Source organism: Rana temporaria, chromosome 13, assembly GCF_905171775.1.
Source record: "Rana temporaria chromosome 13, aRanTem1.1, whole genome shotgun sequence".
Classification (NCBI taxonomy): domain Eukaryota; kingdom Metazoa; phylum Chordata; class Amphibia; order Anura; family Ranidae; genus Rana; species Rana temporaria.
The window spans coordinates 28,484,970-28,507,229 of record NC_053501.1 but is presented as its reverse complement, the minus strand read 5'-3'; the positions used below and the strand labels follow the sequence as shown (position 1 = coordinate 28,507,229).

Sequence of the window (22,260 nt, the reverse complement as noted above, 5' to 3'; positions counted from 1 at the left end):
GGAAAGCTCCTGATCACTTCTTGCGATCGGGAGATTTCAGATCATGTGATTGCTGTGGCAGTCGCATGATCATAAACGCTGCCCCTTTAAGAGGTTTTCGGATGTTCTGGCACAAAGGGGTTAAGTCAAAGAGCAGGAATTGGTAACCTATTGCAGCCAAAAAGTCAAAAGAAATGCCATTTTATGAGCGAATATGATGTCATGGGATTCTAGTGTATTCATAGTGTACTAGGTCAGCCCACTGGCAAGAGATGGGACATTACAAGCTCTAGTCCAGCTCAGAATTTTGTGGCATCAAATGAAGTGTAAAAAATTCGGCTGAAAGGTCTGAGCAGAATGTGAAAATCTCTGTTGCATCCATGTACTGTGTGATCTCCTTCATTCAGTGAACTGAAAGCATGTGGTGAGCGAAATCTGTGAACACATCTAGCTGCTCTTTGTCACCCATAAAATAAGTTGAAATGCCCTTTACGGGACATTCATTTGCAGTCAAAATGATGGCTGTGTAGCAATCCATAGATCACCATTTGTGAGAGTTGTGATTGCTATGGAGTATTGTGCTGTGTGCCACCGTCATCTCTACCGCTCCTTAAGAATGCAGTCAGTCTAGGATAGCTACATAAAGTGGACTTGTCACCATAAAAATGAACTGGAAAGTCTACTCAAATCTGACAGTTGATCTATGAGCAAAGTCTTCAATGGACAGAAGATGATTCCATATAACTGTTAATTTCCAAAATTGTATGGGTTTTGGGAAGAGCTGCACGATTAATGGTTTAAAAAATTGCGATATCGATTCAACCCCCTCACGATTTTTATCCGGCATTTCCACAATTTCTATGTAAACCACACAGAGCCATTCTCTGCTCACTCATAGCTGTCCAAAAAAAAACCTCCGGCAATTTTTTAGGCCCCTTTCACGACTTCAAAGTCGCGCGATTTTAGGGAATGCCGGTGTAATTGCCATCAAAATCGGACAAAAGTAGTGCAGGGACTACTTTAAAGTCGGAAAGACTTGAAGTCGTACTAATATGAATGGTTGTCATTGGAAATCATAGGGAACGACTTGTCACGCTACTTTGCAGTCCCAAATTGTGGGACACATCATAGTGCGTGAAAGGGGCCTTAACATTTCTCAGCGCTGGGAGATATCTATAAACAATGTAAAAATGTTTGGTTCTTTTAGATAAAATGGATGAACTTTGGTCTGTACATGAGGTCAGTTTAACCACTTAGACTAAGGGCTAGATTCAGCAAGATTTCAGCGGGCGTAGCGTATCTCAGATACACCATGCCGCCGTAAGTTAGAGCAGCAGGTCCTGTATTCACAAAGAAGTTGCGCTCTTACGGCGGCGTAGTGTAACTGGGCCGGCGTAAGCCCGCCTAATTCAAAATAGGCTGGTTGGGGGCGTGTTCTATGCTAAATACTGTTGACCCCACGTATTTGACGTTTCTAACGAACGGCGCATGCGCCGTCCGTGAAAGTATCCCAGTGCGCATGCTCCAAATCACGCCGCAAATAGTCAATGCTTTTGACATGAACGTAACTTACGCCCAGCCCCATTCACGGACGACTTGCGCAAATGACGGAAAATTTGACGCTGTCCATACTTAACATTGCCTGTGCCTCATATAGCAGGGATAACTTTACGTCGGTCCGACGCCTTACGCAAACGACTTATATAGATACGCCGGGCGCAACTACGTTCGTGAATCGGCGTAGCTAGCGCATTACCATATTTGACGCGTAAATCTACGGAAGCGCCACCTATCGGCCAGCGTAAATATGCAACTAAGATACGACGGCGAAAGAGACTTACGTTGGTTGTATCTTAGCCAAATTTCGGCGTATCTTGCTTTCTGAATACAGAAAAAAGATACGCCGGCGCATCCTAGAACTTACGCGGCGTATCAATAGATACGCCGACGTAAATTCTTACTGAATCTAGCCCTAAGCCTTTTTTGACACTTGCTGCTTAAAAGTTAAAAATCTATTTTTTTTTTCCTAGAAAATTACTTGGAACCCCAAACATTTTACTTTTGCAGAGACCCTAGAGAATATTTGGCGGTCGTTGCAATATGTTATGTCACACTGCATTTGCGCAGCAGTTTTTCAAGCGCAATTTTTGGGTAAAAAATGCACTAAAAAAAAAAAAACTGAACAGAAAAGTTAGCCCAATTTTTTTGAATAGTGTGAAAGATAATGTTGCACCGAGAATTTATTCTAAGCAAAAAAATAAAATAAATCATGATTCACATTTTTTCCAGAATCTTGCAGCTCTAGTTTTGGGTGGACTTTTCAATTCAATGTCACAGCTATATTTTCCCACAAATTGCCTATTTCCTTTCCTTTTCTGAATGGCCCAATGGAGGTATCATTTTAATATTAAATTAGAATCGGCCCCTACCATATTGGCAAATAAAATGAAAGCTTCAATTACACATTAGGTTTCCCTTAAAGGTTTAGGCCAGATGAGTCCACTTTATTGTTGATGGAATGTTGCAGTTTTCACGGTTAACACACCATTCTACTGGAAAGTTGCAAATTCGGAGACCAGCACTGATGGAACAGAACTGTGCTTAGGAGGAGGAAGTATGTCTTGTATTGATTGCTGTGATTCTCATTGGTTGGTTTGTCCTTGCATGTCCACTGTCCTGGTTGCAGCATGAAGCGTGCCAGTTCTCTGAATGTTCTTAACACGGGTGGCAAGGCTGCTGAGGACCATCTGCAAGTAAGGCGCCCCATCATCTTCTTACATCTTCATTTAGTACTAGTATGTGTGTAGCGATGTAGACGTCACTGTATTAGTCAAAGGACAGGGATGAAGTCAGTGCCAATTTTTCACACAGAGAAAGAGGTATACATCCTTGTCGGAAAAGGACATTTTGTACATGTATATACATAGATTGACATGTATACCGTTGCCTGTTTTTAAAGCTAGACTGCAGGCACACAAACTTTTTTTAAAGATATTTCTTAACCTAGAAATTCGATGTTGATGATCTACTTTATTTAAATAGATCTAACGGCTGTATTTTCTGAAATACTTTGACTATACCTTTATTAAACCTGAATTCCAGGCACATAAATTACTATTATTTTATTCCATATTCTCCTCAATAGCCTAACATGACATAAATTCAGTTTGTATAGACCGAATATCTTTGCTTACTCAGATACTAACTTGTAAAAGTCGCAGTGACCGACAAGTTACAGGAATTCTTTTAAAGGAGTTGTAAAGGCAGAAGTTTTTTTTTAACTTGATGCATTCTATACATTAAGATAAAAAGTCTTCTGTGTGTAGCAGTCATAGGGAGGCAGTCCACACTCCAAATGTCCCTGTTTGGAAACATTCTTCAAGAGCTTGAGGAATTCAAATGTTAAGAATTGAGCCAGGTACACATTGTACTGCGATAAGCCCTTTGCTCATCTCTAGGTGCCATCATAAAGTTAGCCGTTACCCTCCAAAGATAAATTTTTCAATTTTATCTTAAGACAATTCCTGCCAGCTGTCAAGAGTAGGCCTACTGTAGAATTAAAACATTTTAGATATGTATCACAGATTAGTGGTAGATTGTGTTTTTCATTCTGTCTGTGATGTCTGTTCATTGTGTATTAACTGACGCACTTAACTCCCTTTTACCTAACCTTGTGCCAGATCTGGCTTTCTAAATGTTGCTAACATGATGATTTGTCATTGTCCTATCCTTTTTAATGTGCACACATTGTCGCGTAATCTACTTCTGTTGAAGTATAAATGCTTCGTTTTTACATACATAAAGATCAGACGAGTATATCGTAACCCGTTTCATCAGTTTATCGGACCCGAGATGGGTAATTTCGGACACATGGCTAGATTTTGTTTTTATTAAAGGCCTTCATGTTTAAACAAACTAAGATTTCAATGTGGATTTCCAGTCCAAATAGTTTTGGCTAGAGGGAAGGGATAGAAAATTTCCAAGTCTTTAATGCTGTCTTTGCCCGTTTTTTTTTTCACATTCGTATGACCATTGGTCAGGAAATTAGGGGTGATATCCCCAATGGGGGTAAAGGACTCTATTAAAGGTCCAACAAAAGTTAAAACCATTTTCCACTTTACTGAACTAAGAACTTGAATTAGGAAAGAGATGTAGGATGACATCCAAAAAATTGTATTCCTTTATATTGATTTTTCTGTCTTTGTTGGGGAGACTTTCTGTACCCCTCCTGTCCTGGTTACATACAGGAAGTGAGAATCTCTCCAATGGATGACACAGACTGCAATATAACCGACAGAGATAGAAACTATTTCCCACTCTATCAAAAACTCTAAAGTTTTGACATCTAATTATAAACATATTACTGACACAATGTAAGGTTTTTTATTATATTAATAACCTATATCTGCGATGTGTAAATGCAAATCTCTCTATCTAACGGTTTAACGTTGAAGTTTAGGTATCGGTATTTTTACACAGTTCCATCTGGGACTAATGTAAGCAGGTATGTTCCATACCTTGTTGGTTCCTGTGGCAGCTGGAAATCACTCTAGTAGGCACCGCTACCCCAGTGATCTCCACTAGCTTCTGGGTAATTTGCTGAACCAGCTTCTTGGTGAATAACGGAGGGTAGTCTCTCGGTATGAACACCATTCAGAGAAACCTTTGCATCTTCTCAATGAATGCAAAACGTTCTCTGATTGGATGAGGTACTCTGTAAATGGCATCCATGCTGAGCATGCGAACTCCTGTTCACTAAGCAGCTTCTTGGTACGGGACCCAGAAGCTAGCAGCAATCACGGTAGTAGTGATGCTACTACAGTGATTTCCAGGCTCCATAGGGATTATCTAGGTATGGAACATGCATATTTACATTGCACCAAGCTGGACCAATGTAACTATGCAAAAATAAGCATACCTAAACTTCGGCTTTAAAAATATGGCTATTTTTTTTTTCTAGGACACTGCTAGTTTTAATATGACACAAGGTTCTAATGTCATATACCACTGGCAAAAAAAAGCATATAGGTTATTTTAATAAAGCACTAAGTAACCTACAGCAACCAATCAGAATGCTCCTTGCACTGATCTGGCTATAAGAACAAATTCAGATTGGTTGGTTGAATTGCATAACTTTCACACATTCCCAGCACTTGTTGAATGGTCCCATTTTGAGAAGAAAGTAGAGAAACATTGTTGTTAAGCTCATATTGTCCCTGTCATAACACTGCCCCTAATTTTCTGAGTAACATCTAACTGGTGTTGTGCAAACAAGTTTGTAATTTTTATGTTCCATCAATGGTTTGAGTCTGAGAGACTGATTGTTATGAGTAGCTGAACCCATAGTACTAGCAATTTCCATGCATAAGGCCAATACTGCCGATTTTTTTCATTACCTGTAAACCATAATTTGTTTGGTCTAAACTTCCTCCAGACTTTTGCAGAGAGATTTTTAAATCTTATAGCGAAGCTAAACCTATCATGTTAACTGTTTCGCAAAATGGGTACATACAAGGCATGCCATGAAAGAGAACTCTCACAGTTTCTTGTGCTCTCATTGAAACTATCGAGCCATTTAATAGCTGGTGTCATAGCTGATCACGTGCCAGCATCAAGGCAGCTGGATCCCGAACAAAGGTTAAGATGGCAGCTTCCTTCACTCTAAAGCAGTGCTGGTCAACTGAAAAATTATAGATGGCCTAAAGTGTGGCCCCTGACACCACCAGAGGGCTACCCAATAACAGCACATTTTTGGCCCTGTCTCATTTTTTTTTTTTTCAGCGTATCGCAATGCACATGGATGATCTTGGCATAAAATAACCTCAACATTTGTGTCAGAGAATGCAATAATAGCCCCTAGCATTGGTACCGGTGAACAGAATAATAGCCCCCAGCATTGGTGTCAGTAAATGAAAAATGAACCCCCAGCACTAATGTAGGTGAATGCAATAATGGCTCCCCAGCACTGGTGTTGGCGGACACAGTAATGGCTCCCAGCTTTGGTGTCGGTGACTGTATTAACCTCCAGCACTATTATAAATTGACGCAACAACCCCAGCATTGGTATCCGTGGATGCAATAATAACCCCCAGCACTGGTGTCAGTGAATGTAAGAATAGTCTTGATTAGTGTCGGTGCTATTAAATTTGGTGGTCACTGTCAGTGAAATTTAACTCCCCCCCCCCCCCTGCATTGGTGGTCAGTGAAGTGAAGGGTAACACCCCACCCCTGCATAAGTGGTTATTTATGGCAGTTAAATTAAGCTCCCACCTACATTGGAAGTCAGTGGCAGTGAGAGTTCACCCCCATAGATCAGGTTCCTATCGCATGCCTCCATGCCACTCTCCTGCTCCCCAGGCTAGGACTTCACTTTTACTGTGGGGTGGAAATAACTGTCCACAGTACAGTCTCTTTCAGGGTTTCAGGGCCTGACACCTCACTGCCACTCTGGCATCTTAAGTGAGACTAAACCCTACTATCATATAGAGCCCTGGTGCTCAACACACTGCCACAGAGGGCCATTTGGCTGCAAGTTGGGCACTAGGGCTCTGAAGGATAGGGTTTAGTCCTGCTTAAAGTGAACCATATTTTCCACTCTAATGCAGCGTACACACGATCGGAAATTCCGACAAGAAAACCGTGGATTTTGTTCCGACGGAATTTTGGCTCAAACTTGAGTTGCATACACACGGTCACACAAAATTCCGACTGTCAAGGACGCTGTGACGTACAACGCTATGACGAGCCGAGAAAAATTAAGTTCGATTCCGAGCATGCGTAGGATTTTTGCGCATCGGAATTGCATACAGACGGAATTTCCGACAATAACTTTTCCAGTCCGAAAATTTGAGAACCAGCTCTCAGATTTTTGCTTACAGAAAAAGTTTGATGGAGCCTACACACGGTTGGAATTTCCGACCAAAAGCTCACATCGAACTTTTCTTGTCGGAAATTCCGACAGTGTGTTCATAAACATTCTGCCTATGTCTAAAACTTTTGCCAAGGGCAGACAGACACTTTAAGATATCTTGACGTGGCTTTTATTGGGCAGAAAAAAAAAATCTCTTCTGTGCTCCCTACTGGGATCCTACTTTCCCTGACTTCAGATCTAAGCTCTGCCAACTGCCATTCCAGAGACTACCTCAGTGGTCAGAAAGGGCTCTTTTTCTGGAGAATATAAGGGTAGTTGGCAAGGCTTAGCCATTCCACTGTTGAATTAGAGACGCGGTCATTAATGCAGAACTAAACCCACCTAATCTTTACCGCCATGGAAGCTACCGTCTTAGCCTTTATTTGATTTGCAGTTGCCAAGGATACGTGATTAGTTGCAACACCAGCCACAATGACTTGGCAGTTTGGTTGGAGGCTAAAGAAAATGTGAGTTATCATTCACGGCATGCTTTGATTTGAACTGTTTTGGGAAACAGTTATGTTTTAGTTCTGCTTTAATGGGACTTTTGTAGGACAATGCAGTGGCAGTTGGTGAAGCTTAACCAATGACTGTTACTTTTGACTTTCAAATGGAATCTTGCAAAAAGACATGGCGGTGAGTGTAGAGAAAAAAAGGTGTTCAGAACCTGTTACAAAAATAATACATAAAGCTAGAGCACAAATCAGAGTTTGAAACTGGTGTAGAATCGAAAGAGCCGTGGCATTGACAAATAATTAAAGAGGCTGTCGTGTGAACATATTTCGGTCAAATGAGGAAAACATGAACATAAAATCGTGGGATTTTCATCCAAGAGCGCACCTCTTAACTCGGTTGTTGGGGAAGGCCTGTTTGGTCATCTAGGAACCTCTTGCTTGAAAATTGCCACACAAAACCACCTGCCCATAGGATGAAGGAACAGGAAAGTGAAACCAAAGTAGACATGTCTGCTGGAAGAGTTCACTTGGTGGACATGTGGCACACCATCTTGTCCCTAGAGGCCAAGGCCCCTTTATTGTTCATCCAGACAAACCCGCACAACAGGCCTCTGTGCATTCAGCCTCAGATGCTGCTTCATCCATGGGGCTTTCTTACTGGATAGCCACTAGGCAACGCTTTCCTTAATGACCAGCCTAATGCCTCGTACACGCGGTCAAACTTTTCGAGGGGAAAAAAGTCAGACAGGCTTTTTTTTCTCCGAAAGTCCGGCCGTCTGTAGCCTCCATCTGACTTATTTGGTCGGAAGTTCGTCGGACCTTAGAGAACCTGTTCTATCTTTTCGACCTACTCACGACAGACTTTGGCATGGTCAAATGTCTGAGGCCCCGTACACACGGCCGAGAAACTTGAAGGGCAAAACACATCGTTTTGCTCGTCGAGTTCCTTGTGAAGCTGCCGAGGATCTCGGCGAGCCAAATTTTCCCATTGCCGCAGAGGAAATGGAGAACATGTTCTTTTTGGCCCGACGAGATCCTCGTCGGTTTCCTCGGCGAAAAGTGTACACACGACCGGTTTCCTTGGCCAAAAAAAAAAAAACGGCAAGCTTCTTGCTGGTTTTGGCCATGTGTACGCGGCCTGACCGTGTGTAGGAGGCATTTGATTGAAAAAACTGCAGTTTCCCTCCCAACGGCACTTGGTGACGGTTCTACGATTTATGTCCACAGTTCACATGCTCTAATACAATACAGAATACATTACATCAGAGTTTAAATTTATGAAGGGAAAAGGTATGCTAGTGCTATATAAATCCTGTTTCAATACCAAGTAATGATTTCCTTTTTTCCACCTTCTCCCATTCTTCTTACAGGAACGAAATAATTGTCTAACAGACTCGAGAGGTTTGAGTGCTAGTCACACTGACTTGGCTCATTAAGGTTCATGCAGAGCGACTAGCTAGAACGCCTTTCATCGAAGACGCACTGAGACACTCTAAAACTTATAAAGCCGGCTTGTTTGTGTTTTGAATACAGGTTGAACTTTTTACTTTCCTAAAAGGGTAAAAGAAGAAGATAGATTTTTAAATTAGTGTAACTAGTTTTTTTTTTTTAAATGGAACATTTTATTTATAGATGTGTATGTATATATCAATTGCTGCTTGCACCATTGTCCGTAGAAATGTAATATATACCTTACAGAATAAGTGGGTCACTGTTACACCAGCCAGACAAAGGGCGGAGAACGGGTTACTGGTAACTTCGTAAATTGAAATGGACTAAATGCGTGAAGAGCACTGGAGACACAAAAAAAATGTCTATAGATATTTATTTGCATGTTTTACATAAAAGGAGTTTTACGCAACTCTCAAAATTCATAATTATTGTGTAAAGGAGAAAAATAACTGTGAGCTTGCTGACTTGCAAAAATGCTAGTTGCCAGGCTGGTATACCAACATTTGGCTTTGCGTCGCTGAACTGGAACAGGTATAAAGATTAAGGAAGTCAGAATTCTTTCTCTGCATACATGTCCTAGGTTAATGGCTTAGAAAGCACTGCATCATCATGACAACCAAGCTTCTATCTTGAGTGATGGCGAACACATTTCTGTTGTGACAGGTTTTCTTTAAAGCCCACTTAAGGTCACCAGGATAGACGTAGTGCGATGGTGATTGTAAATAATGACCTCAGTTTTCCTAGTCTTGCTTCTAATTTATTGTGCCAGCATTTGTGCATGGCATCGAATTGGGACTGTGCGGTATAATGGACACCAAAGTTAGTAACAGTAGGCATCAGACACACCCTCTCCCCTTCTCTGCAAAACTGTGTAAGAAGACTTGTGCAGAGGGGTGTGCCCTATTGGTATTCAGCAGGGGTCTCCAAACTTTAGAAAAACAAAGGGCCGGTTTATGGTCTTTCAGGATTAGGGGGGCTGGACTGTGGCCACTGGGCATAGAAAAGTTCCTGATGTCCGTAGGAAAAACAATGCCCCAACTTTGGAGTCATTGGAAGGAATTGCGCCCCATTGTTGGTGTCATTGGGAGGAATTTGGCATCATTGGAAGAATTTGGACCCCATCATTGGTGTCGTTGGGAGGGATTGTGTCCCTTGATTTGTTTCAGTAAGGGGAATTATGCCCTACTGTTGGTATCCGTGGATGAAAAAGTACCCCAAAGGCTGGATAAAGCAAGCACCTGGGCCGCAGTTTGGAGACCACTGGTATAGAGCATTGCAATATTAGGCATTTTCACCTAGAGCTAAAGGTATTTTAAGGCTTTTGCAAAGATAAATCGGTCACAAACCATAACGCATGGGGTACAGAGCTATCAAAGTTTGTAAGACACCAGTTGGGCTTTAAAAAAAATTCTGTCTTAATGGAATCCGTCAAGACTTTGGTCACCTGCCACGGGTGTGGAATTGGGCCAGACAAGCATTACTTGGTCTTCATAGAATGCAGTGCTGGAATATAACCCCACTTCCAGGAGTAGGACAATGGGGGCATTTGGTCATAGATGGGGTGCACCAGCTGAGGCAGGTGACTGTAATGTGTAGTACACCCTTATGGCTTCCTGCACTAAATTAGGCAGGTAAGCTGTTGTTGCCAGACTCCTAAAAATTGTATCTGGCTGTGATTGTTTGCGTCACCATTCAGTTCTGTGATGTCAGAACTAATCTGCATACTTGTTTAGTGACTTGACTGAGTCATACCAATTGACATTGCAGCCAGGCAGCTAGCATTTTTAGTAGGAGCGAATGGCAACATGCGTCATTAATGTCATATAGGTAAGTACCATTCAAAGTGGAAAGATTATCACTGTAATATACAGGATTAGACACTCGAAAGGGCTTTGACTTGCAAGGAGGGTAAAAGACATCTTGTAACCTCTACAGAATCTGAAACTGCACAGTGCTTTCTTTTCCAGTCTGGGACTGTTAGGAACCTTTTTTGGATTTTTTTTTTTTTTTTAAATGCAGCGCTGTCTGTTACAAATAACTTAAGCTATATGGAGCCCAAGCAGTTTTCATACTAGATAAGAAAAGCGCAATTGTGTCACCTAAGATGATATCTTTGCTTTAAGGAAACCTGTGCTTGGGAAGCATCGTCTGTCGATGCTGTCTTCTGAGGCCTAGTACACACGAGAGGATTTATCCGCGGATACGGTCCACCGGACCGTTTCCGCGGATAAATCCTCTCGAGGATTTGGATCCGGTGGAGTGTACTCACCATCGGATCGAAATCCGCGATGACGTGTCGCGCCGTGGCGACGCTGTCATATAAGGAATTCCACGCATGCGTCGAATCATTACGACGCATGCGGGGGATTCATTCGGACGGATTGATCCGGTGAGTCTGTACAGACCAGCGGATCAATCCGTTGGGATGGATTCCAGCGGATAGATTTTAAAGCATGTCTTCAAATTTTTATCCGCTGGAAATCCATCCCAGGGGATAAAAATCTGCGGAAACAGATCCAGGGGATCTATCCGCTGGAGGCGGTCCGCGGATCAATTCCAGCGGATGGATCCTCTCGTGTGTACGGGCCCTCAAAATGCTAGTTTCCTGGCTGTTGAGGTAAGCCATTGGCTTTGGTACTTTTGAAGTCTCTGATCTGCATTCTTCTTTCATACTAGTGGTCTTAGAAATTATTGAAATCAGAAACCGCAAGAAAACTAGCATTTTCAGAGGGTGGTCAGCAAGGGCACCCTCTGTATTATTGTTAGTACAGATTTACTTTAAAACTTCCTGTGTATAAGGGTACATGCACATGAAGGGGGTTTCTATATATCTATATATATATATATATATATATATATATATATATATTTTCGGCATAGGTTTTGTTGCGAACATTATGGTTTCATTTAGACTGGTAAAAGCATGTTTCACATCATCCAATAATTGTATAGAAATAAATAGTAAGGCCCAGATTCTCGTATCTCGGCGTAAATCTATGCGGGCGTAACGTATCTCGTTTACGTTACGCCGCCGCAATTTTTACGGGCAAGTGCTTGATTCACAAAGAACTTGCCTGCAAAGTTGCGGCGGCGTAGCGTAAATCCTCCGGCGCAAGCCCGCCTAATTCAAATGATCCGGGTAGGGGGCATGGATCATTTAAATTAGGCGCGTTCCTGCGCCGATCGCACTGCGCATGCGCCGTCCCGAAAATTTCCCGACGTGCATTGCGCTAAATGATGTCGCAAGGACGTCATTGGTTTCGACGTGAACGTAAATAGCGTCCAGCGCCATTCACGGACGACTTGCGCAAACAACGTAAATTTTTAAATTTCGACGCGGGAATGACGGCCATACTTAACATTGGTTGCCCCTCATATAGCAGGGGCAACTTTACGCGTCGCAAATCTAACGTAAACGTCGTATCTTCACTGCGTCGACCACGCGTACGTTTGGGAATTTGCGTATTTTGATAATTTGCATACTCGATCGGGAAAACGACGGAGGCGACACCTAGCGGCGGAAAATAAAAATGGAATTTAAGATCCGACAGCGTAAGAGCCTTACGGCTGTCGGATCTAATGGTTATCTATGCGTAACTGATTCTAAGAATCAGTCGCATAGATACGACGGCCCAGATTAGGACTTACGACAGCGCACATGGCGTTGCGCCATCGTAAGCCCTTTCAGAATCTGGGCCTAAATATATACATAAAAATGCTCTGTGGAAAATTAAGTGGAACTCCAGACAAATGTCTAAATACACAATTAAAATACCACAAATGTTTATTGTCTAGGCAGTCCTGCCAGATCGATCTCTATTTTCTTTACTGTAATTTACCAATATATTTTGGTCACCACCTTCCAGCCTGTGATTGGACTGGAGAATGCACGCTGTTATTATCCTGCTCTCCCCTCCTGTCAGTATGTTCTATGTTGTGACTGACCGCTCTAAGTGGCTTAGGGTGGTACCCTTCTTCCAGTGTGAGTGCTGCAGTTCAGGAGGCTACAAGAAGCTGGTTTCGGGACAGATTTCATCTATTTTTAATTCTGTCTAAAGATGCAATTTTTTCTAATTAAAACATATGAATGGGACAAATTGTGTGTTTTTGTATTATATGCCTGGAGTTCAGCTTGCGTTCTGAAAAAAACTTTAAGGTTTCTAAACTGTAGTGCAAAAAAAAAAAAAAAAAAATACATCCTTTTCCAGACTTACTGAGAGCACACTGTGTGTACATACCCCAACTGTTTTATTCATTTTGGGTATTTTAACAAAACAGGGCATCTGATAAATGTTAAGTACTCTACCGCATTTTTTTTTATATATATATATGTTGGATACAAAACAAAGGCACTGTGCATTCAAGTGAGGTATCTAGAAAAATAAGACAGTGATATATAAGGTTACTGCGTTAAATAAATACCATATTGCTGTAAGACTTACGAATGTAATTGGATGACCAAAATCTGGTTACCAGAATGTCAGCTGCTCAACTGTGCTTCAAAATGAGAATTCCAAACCTTGTATATACGGAAAAAAAAAAATATTGCAAAAAAAGGAAGTCTATTTCCCTCTGCAGGATGATCACATGACCACTCTTTCCACGTCTGTTTGGCTGGAATCTGGACCCGAATGTTGGACACAGGAAATCATGTCGGAAGGACTGAAAACTGATTGTAAATAAATGTCCCTCTGCTCCATGTAGTACCTGGGGTACTATATTTATGAATGTGTCATTTGTATTCTAATGTGAAATGTGTATTACTTTGTCATCTATGCTCTTTTAACGCCCAGACGATCCAGTAAAAATACATTATCTAATAAAGATCGCTAGATTGGCTCTTACTAGTATTATTTAAGTGTTAATGACTTGACAAACCATTTGTCATTTAAGTTTTGGGTGGGCATTGATTATTTGAATTACCTGCAGGTAAATAGCTAATATATAGCATGTGCTGTCTTCTCCTGGAAAAGATTTGTAATTCTGTTCAGCTACTTGATTTGCACCAGTGTGAACCCAGCCTCAAGCATAGAATGCATGAAGATGTAAAACCTTCAGCCTTCACAGCCACTTTAACCACCTCCAGCTCACTGTATAGACAAATGAGAGCGGCAGGGTGGCTCTCCATCTGGGAAGACATCTGGTGTCGCCGCGCTTTCCAGGGGTGTATAGCAATTGGTGGCGTACTATGTCCCTGGGCCGATGACGTGGCTTTTTACCCATGTGATCAGCTGTGTCCAATCACAGCTGATCACATGTAAACAAGGAAATACCGGTTATCGGCACACTGACGGCAGAGCCAACACGAGAGACCTGCACTGATTATCATTGGTGCCATTTCATCAGAGCTGCATCATCGGCACACATCAGGGAAGGAAAAAATGCCATATTTGCAAAAAAAAACAAATTTTCCCAAACGAAAACTGATTTAATACCACCAAAAAATTGTTCTGTTTTACCTCTTAAGCACCAAGCCTCTTTCTGAGATTTTTTATTTACAAGTTCCATTTTTTTTTTTGCTAGAAAAATTACTAACACTCTAGAGAATAAAATGGCGGTTGTTGCAATACTTTTACGTTCTTACAAGCTCACTTTTTTTTTTGGTAAAAATTTACTTTTTTTAATTAAAAAAAATAAGACCACAGTAAAGTTAGCCCAATTTTTTTTTATATATTGTAAAAGATGTTGTGCTGAGTAAATTGATACCTAACATATGCTTCAAAGTTGCGCCCGCTCGTGGAATGGCGACGGATCGATCATGGTTTGGATGTGGCGGAAGATCTGATGATGCAGTTTATCAGTGCCTGTTAAAATTTTGACTTCTGGTGAGTAGATACCCTTAAGGAGAGAGTGATACACGGGAGAAGTATTTTTGCAGTGGAGTGTTACACGGTGGAAGTCACCTGCAGTGGAAAGCACACCATATCCCATAAGCACTTTTTCACTGGACTCTGCCACATATGCACTATCATAGGAAAGAGGGGTCACGTTTTGAATAGTGACAACTAGCGCTGCTTTAGTAATCAATAAGGTTCACTTGTAAATTTACAAATTTTGTAATATGTTAATGTGTTTCCCGTCCAAACTTTCTGCACTAGGTATATGTAAAAAAAAAAAAAATGTATTATGTCCACTGAACAATTTATCGGTCATTACATGATGGCCATATTGTTTGCTGCTCACGGCCGAACGTTCGTTTTTCGAAAGTTCGTTTGGACGATTTTTCGTAGAGTGTATTGCCAGTATTAGTCTGATATTTCTAAAAAAAAAAAAAAAAAAAATGAACATATTCTTTATGATCACTAAAGAATTTTGGTGTAGCCTTTCCACACAAAAATATGGGCTTATATTCAATTAATCACACACTGCAGTGCTAAAGGAGCTCTAGCATATCACAAAAACATTCATGCTATCCAGGAAAATATATAAAAGAGGTTAAGGCTTCATTTCTCTAGACGTTTTTACAGCCACTTTTTTTACAGCTTGAAAACGCCTGTCCATGTTTTTTTAATTTATTTTTTGAGCTGGAGCTCAAAAACGCAGCGGTAGCGTTTTTACAGCTCTAACACTGGAGCTTTAGAACGCACTGGTCCTGGTTTTTTTTTTGCAGCTTAAAACGGCTCAGCCATCTACAGCTCAAAAACGTCATGGTGGGCATGAGGCCATAGACTAACATGGAGAGACGTTTTTAAGCTGCAAAAAACGCTCAGAAAAGTGGCTGTAAAAACGTCCAAGGAAATGAAGCCTAAAGTCCACTACAAGAGTCCTTGCAAAATATTAAGGACTTGAAGATGCACAGATGCACAGGGGGTGATTTACAGAAGAGCAAGACTTGTCACCTTCACCTAATCACACTGTGGGGTTATTTACTAAAGGAAAATCCACTTTGCACTACAAGTGCACTTGGAAGTGCAGTCGCTGTAGATCTGAGGGTGACATGGAAGGAAAATAAAAAACAGCATTTAAGCTTGCACATGGTTGGATGATAAAAAATCAGCAGAGCTTCCCCTCATTTCAGATCTACCCCTCAGATTTTCAGCAACTGCACTTGCAGTGCAAAGTGGATTTGCCTTTCGTAAATAACCCCCTCTGTCTCTTACCATAAAGATTTGATCCTCCCAAAGTAATGGTCTAAAACACAGTTTAAATCCTTGGTTAACATAAGGAGCCTCGAGACGATTCGGTTTGCATTTGTCAGCGCTATACAAGTCACTCACTCAGGTATGGATGGTTTGCCAGCTTCTTCCCCCAACACCGCTTTCTCATTATTATCACCAGCCAGTCCAGTAAAAAGATCAAAGAACTCCCAGGATAATCAAAAGGAAAAAGCTCACAGATGGTTATTTACGAAAGGCAAATCCACTTTGCACTACAAGTGCATTTTTAAGTGCAGTCGCTGTAGATCTGAGTGGGGACATGCAAGGAAAATAAAAAAAGAGAATTTTTGCTTGCACACGATTGGATGATAAAATCAGCAGAGCTTCCCCTCAGATCTACAGCGACTGCACTTGCTGCGCAAAGTGGATTTGCCTTTCGTAAATAACCCCCAGAGTGTAGCAAATAACATTTAAAAACTAGAACACTCGCAAAAGCAGAAAAAAATAAAATAAGCATGTCATAAATACCAATGTTGTTTCCAAACAAAAAAATTGGCGCTTCTTCCCGATGTGCAAGGTCACACGCTGTGACTACACCCTACGCGTTTGATCATCAATGAAGTCATTGGTTAAAACAGGTCAAATTCTTAAAGAATTATCTACTTTTTTTTAAACTTGTTCCGCACCCATCCCCCATGGGACAAAGTGTACATAGACTGGAGCCATCCTAAGATAGGAAGTGTGTTACTTGCTAGATTATCTTGTCCAGGTAAAGTAAAAAAAAAAGAAAACTAAAGCAGCCACCACATCCAAGGATTGGTGAGCTGCAACATATTAAACGTTTCTTTTTGGGGCACCATGGCTTTATGTATATTCTTTAAAAGTCTTCAATAACCATTCGTGAGAAGCTTCTAAAAGATATCTGTGCATTATTCATTGGTACAGTACCCAGTTCAAAAGAAAAGAAAAAGAAAATGTTTCATCAGTTAGGGGGCTTGGAATCTCTGCTGTATAGTCCTTTCAGTTGGCCACCTTTGATTCATATAAGTTACATGCCCTGTACTTCTACTCCCTTCACACCTTCCAAGTCTATTGTGTAGTAGCAGGTGGCTTGTGGAATATGCGGTGCAAAGATGACTTCCATTGTCCGTAAAATGCAGCCAATGAATGGCGGAGGAGCCTCGCGCTGTGTCCGTGCCACCATGAGTCTCATTAGAAGCTGATTTGACCAAGAAATTCCCAAGGCCGGTAGCATCTTTTTATCCTCCAATCTAAATGTAATACATACAGGAAATATATTAAACAGGGGACACAAAATTATCCTTTAGGCTGCATTCACACCTGAGCGTTTTGTCGCCTGAAGCGCGAGGGCCCAAAACGCTAGAGGGGAAAAAAATACATTATTCTCTATGGAGATGGTTCACATCTCCACTACAAAACGCCTGACGCCGAACGCCTGAAGCCCAAACAAGTTCCGGACCTTTTTTTGTCGCTCGAATTGAGCGTTTTACATTGGTGACCCTAGACCTGTACCAAATCGCAGAAAAAAACGCAGCGTTTTGTCGCGGCATAAAACGCCGCAAAACGCTACGCTCAGGTGTGAATGCAGCCTTAGTGAAATTACATAAAAAAAAGTGGGAAAAAAAATGTTCTCTTTCATTCATGGACGGACACGGCTCCATTACTTCTTGACATTAGGGTTATGCTCTAGTCCTCTCCTGATAGACGGAACATAACCCTAATGTCAAGAATTAATGGAGCCGTGTCTGTCCATGAACTTCAGATATAAGGATTTTACAGTGAGTACAAAAATTCTATATTTTTTTTTTTTCAAATACACTCAGGGAATGCAGCCTATTATACTGATGCTGAGCTTGTGCATTTATAGTCCTGTGGGTTCCTCGGTTTAAAGGGGGTTGTAAAGGTTTTTATTTTCTAAATAGGTTCCTTTAAGCTAGTGCATTGTTGGGTCACTTAACTTTTCCTTTGATTTCCCTTCTAAATGTTTTTTTTTTCTTTGTCTGAATTTCTCACTTCCTGTTTCTCCTCAGTAAGCTTGCCCCCATCATCCGAGCCGTTCTGGCTGGGGGTTGGTCAGCGTGCTCGCCCCCTCCCTTGGGTTTACATCCCTGCGGAGAGACGCTGTGAGCACTAGCTTAAAGGAACCTATTTACAAAATAAAAAATTAACCTTTACAACCCCTTTAAGCACCACCTACAAAACACACACCGCATGAGATGGAGGCTATATAAGCCCCGAGCTGTGATATGAAGCTACAGTGAGAAAAGCTCTGATTGATGTGGATGCAGTAAATGATATTGTATAGAACTCAGAATTTGTTTATAGTTGAACCCAACTCCCAAAAGAGAGTTAGTTTTGCTTTAACACTCCCCTACCCACTTTTCAGCATAATTGTGGGAATTTTTTAAATTTTCTTTGTATTTTTCAACCCCATCACCCACTACTATTCTGGCCCAGTTTGATGTGTACCTGGTCCTGTAGCCTCCTGGGATACTCGCATCACATCTCCAAGGAGGCTGCAGAACTGGCACACTCAGCAGCTGGGAGGTGGGTTTAGCACATCACTGGAGCTGGTTGCCTGCAGTGGGAAGAGGCAGTCTAAAGAGAAGCAAGATGGTGGCACAGGACCCGCCGTGTGGAACTCAAACAGCAGATTGCAACGCACACACCCAAATTGGCTGTGTGGGTATGTGTTTTTGAAAAGCAATAAAAAGGTAAGGGGGGGGGGGAGGAGAAAAAGGGGGCAGTTGGGTATCACTAGTGTAATTACAATAGTTCCTTGACATCAGTGCACACACTGGATCACAGGATGAGGTACTGTATATGCTCGATCATTAACATGCATAGAGAAGGCAAAGTGACCATGCAAGTCTAAACCAGAAGTGGGGATCTTACCCAATATGGATCGGCACAGAGTTTGCTTCTTTCATGGCATCTGTAACCTACAAATGAACACAATGGAGCTACAGTAAAGTACAAGCTAGGTTCTCCTTTTCACTCACCTATATTACACTAGAAAAGAAGCATGTGACCATTTCACAGGGTGGGTACATACATTCTTCATAGCAGTTTTCAAGTCCACCAAATAAAACTCTGGTCATAGGTGATGTCATCGAGCCATGTGTGCTGCAGTTTGAAGGCTGAGGTGTTTCCGGGGACATACCCTCTTCATCAGAGCTCTGCGCTTGTTCCGTCTCATGGTTCTGAGTATGTTTTTAGCTTTTGAATTCAATAAATGTTGGTGGTGGCAATGCACTAGGTGTCTGTGCCCTCCTTTGTGTTTTTACTATTTTAGAGGTTATTGACTCACTGAAGATTATAATACTGGTATCAGAAGTCAATTCTGAATAGAATTTATGTACATGCACTTCAGTGAGAACCCCCCAGAGCAGACTTTCAGTTTTGGTGGTCTTGTACGACAGAAGGTGGTTGGGAAGTTTCTCTGGGGTCACTGATTAAAAAGGAGGACAAATGATCAAACTCTTGAGCACGTTCACCAAAATGTAAATACGTTTGGCTGTATCTATTTTTTTTTTATTTTTTTTTAGAAATAATTAACTCATGTAGGGCGGCATGTGGTTGCCATCATCCCTTGCTCAATCAAAAACTCAAAGGGGGTGGGATTTTTAGGGCAACAAATATTAAACTCAAAAATTCATAAAAAATTATATACATTTATTATAAATATAATAGAAAAAATACCAACAATGAACAATAGGACATAAGGATATATAAAAAGAGATTGTATGACAAAATGATATTGTCCGTCAAGCAATGCCCGTCTCCAAGGGGCTGATGGGGCACGTAAGACGGATAATCCGATGCGTTTCGAATGTATAGCATTCTTCTTCAGGGCATTTTACAGTATCAAAATCTAAAATGAAAAATACAAATAAATACATATTGAACATTCCAGAAAAATAACCATCACACATCCCCAGATGTAGACATAATAATGACTCACTTTTCCTTAAAGTGAGGTGTGCCCCTCACAATGCTCCAAGATGGAGATATTCACTTTTTGCACCATGCATTCAATAGCTCCCCATCCCTACAACTCATAGGGGGGGCAGAATAGAAAAAATTCAACGAGATGGCGTCTAAGATTCCCTCATCATATCACTGTAGTGGGGGAGAAAGGGAATAAACAGGTCCAAAAAAGGGGTTAATATATAAATGGACCACCAAGGGAGAGAGACAAAAACTCATCTAAATATCCAATAGTAGAGGGCTTACCATATGTTGATGGAAGAAATCCCCAAAATGTCCTTAAAGCAAGGCCCAAAGGGAGACGAGAATTGGCAGATACTATTGTGAATGGAGGAAACACCTGTTAGGTGACCTCAAAAACGCCTCCTAATCCTCCCACAGATGGAGAGGGAATGACGCCGAAATGCCCCCCTTGGCATCCTTAAATACTCACCCTATCCTCGTTTCAGGTGATGATGATTTCTCCCCTCCTCCCGACCGTGGCGCACACTAAGGTGCGCAACACAGCTGGGCCAGTAACACGCTGCGTCAATCAGACGCGACGTGCATGGAAGGCCGTCATTGGACGGCTTCCGCGAATGTCATTTCCGGAAGCTCCGTCGCGGCCATCTTGCTCCTGGGTGTTTGCCGCATCCAAGACCTGGCAGCCGCTCAATTAGGGAAACCACCAGGTCGCGATGCAGATGGAAAGGCCGAAACAACCCAGGAGCAAGGGAAGATCTGAATGCGGCACGAAATCCCCTGAAAACAGGGGAAGTAACATACCACAGAGTCCGCAGCGATCATCTCCGGAAACTCCGCCACGGCCATCTTGCTCCTGGGTTTTGCCACATCTGAGACCTGGCAGCTACTCACATTGAGGAACCACCATGTCACGATGTAGATGAAGAGGCAAACAAACCCAAGGGCAGGGGGAGATCTGAATGCGGCATAAAACCCCCCCAAAAAAAGGGAGATAATATACCACAAAGTTCACGGAGGTCGTTTCCGAAACCGGAAACTCCCCCACTACAGTGATATGATGAGGGAATCTTAGACGCCATCTCGTTGAATTTTTTCTATTCTGCCTCCCTATGGGTTGTAGGGATGGGGAGCTATTGAATGCATGGTGCAAAAAGTGAATACCTCCATCTTGGAGCATTGTGAGGGACACACCCTGAGACACTGGGTACATACTTTTTAAGGAAAATCGAGTCATTATGTCTACAGCTGGGGATGTGGGATGGTGATGGTTATTTTTCTGAAATGTTTAATTTGTATTTATTTGTATTTTTCATTTTAGATTTTGATACTGTAAATTACCCTGAAGAAGAATGCTATACATTCGAAACGCGTCGGATTATCCGTCTTATGTGCCAGCCCCTTGGTGACGGGCATTGCTTGACAGACAGTATCATTTTGTCATACAATCTTTTTATACATCCTTACAGTGGGGATCGAAAGTTTGGGCACCCCAGGTAAAAAATTGTATTAATGTGCATAACGAAGCCAAGGAAAGATGGAAAAATCTCCAAAAGGCATCAAATTACAGATTAGACATTCTTATAATAGGTCAAAAAAAGTTAGATTTTATTTCCATCATTTACACTTTCAAAATGACAGAAAACAAAAAAATGGCGTCTGCAAAAGTTTGGGCACCCTGCAGAGTTGTTCATTGTCTTATTGTCGGTATTTTTTTTTTATTATATTTATAAATATGTAATAAATTTATATACATTTTTTATGAATTTGAGGTTAATATTTGTTGCCCTAAAAATCCCACCCCCTTTGAGTTTTTTTCAGTTTTTGTATCTATTTTTTAAAGAAAAACTGACACATACTGAATACCTGATTAATGCAGAATACAGGAGTTGTAAAGTCTCGGCTTAACTGGTGGAGTTTGGCCCCAATCGTCTGAAGATGTTTTGCTTTCACGACTGCATCCTTTGCAGCAAATTCACAGCGAAACAAAGCAGCAATAGAGTCTATGATGATCAGACGGACCTGACCCCGGAGGAGGAGGATGGGAAGCTTCTTGGTGATGCACTCGATGAGCATGTCCTGCAAAATGACACATCCACAAGGTCTGTAGTCTTTGAACATGAGCCATACAGTGTAAGAAAAGTTGACAGTGCAGCAATACAGCTGCAATCGCTCATAAAACAAAGTTACATAATGGAGAAAGTGTGCCACTTGTGTACCTGCAAGACCATTGGAGTGGTTTTCACATGCTTTAACCCTTTCCCGTCACCACCTCCCAGCCCTTTAAGAGGCTCTAAATGCCGGGAGGTGGAGGCGGACATTCCGCTGTGATTGGCTGTCACATGATCTGAAAGCTCCCGATTGCAAGTAGGCATCGGGAGCTTTCTGGTACTCA

At 41.6% G+C, this 22,260-nt stretch overlaps 2 protein-coding genes across 7 annotated transcripts in view; one reads left to right on the top strand and one right to left on the bottom strand.

The window, feature by feature from the left end:
* The window catches only part of KLC1 (kinesin light chain 1), a 112,260-nt gene extending 101,812 nt beyond the window's left edge, over positions 1–10,448 (top strand). For 4 of the 5 annotated variants that reach the window (XM_040332351.1, XM_040332352.1, XM_040332349.1 and 1 more), the window contains exons 15-16: positions 2,666–2,732; positions 8,715–10,448. In XM_040332351.1, coding sequence (XP_040188285.1) covers positions 2,666–2,732; positions 8,715–8,780 — 133 coding nt within the window. In that variant the 3' untranslated portion in view covers positions 8,781–10,448. The remainder of the gene's footprint in view (positions 1–2,665; positions 2,733–8,714) is intronic. The other variant, XM_040332353.1, reaches the window with a different exon arrangement.
* XRCC3 (X-ray repair cross complementing 3) overlaps positions 2,448–22,260 on the bottom strand; it is a 35,287-nt gene continuing 15,474 nt past the window's right edge. The window contains exons 6-8 of one of the 2 annotated variants that reach the window (XM_040332357.1): positions 21,732–21,944; positions 18,810–18,856; positions 2,448–2,800 (exon numbers count right to left, since the gene is read on the bottom strand). In XM_040332357.1, the coding sequence (XP_040188291.1) occupies positions 2,746–2,800; positions 18,810–18,856; positions 21,732–21,944 (315 nt within the window). In that variant the 3' untranslated portion in view covers positions 2,448–2,745. Of the gene's footprint in view, positions 2,801–16,498; positions 17,165–18,809; positions 18,857–21,731; positions 21,945–22,260 lie in introns of those variants that run through there. The other variant, XM_040332356.1, reaches the window with a different exon arrangement.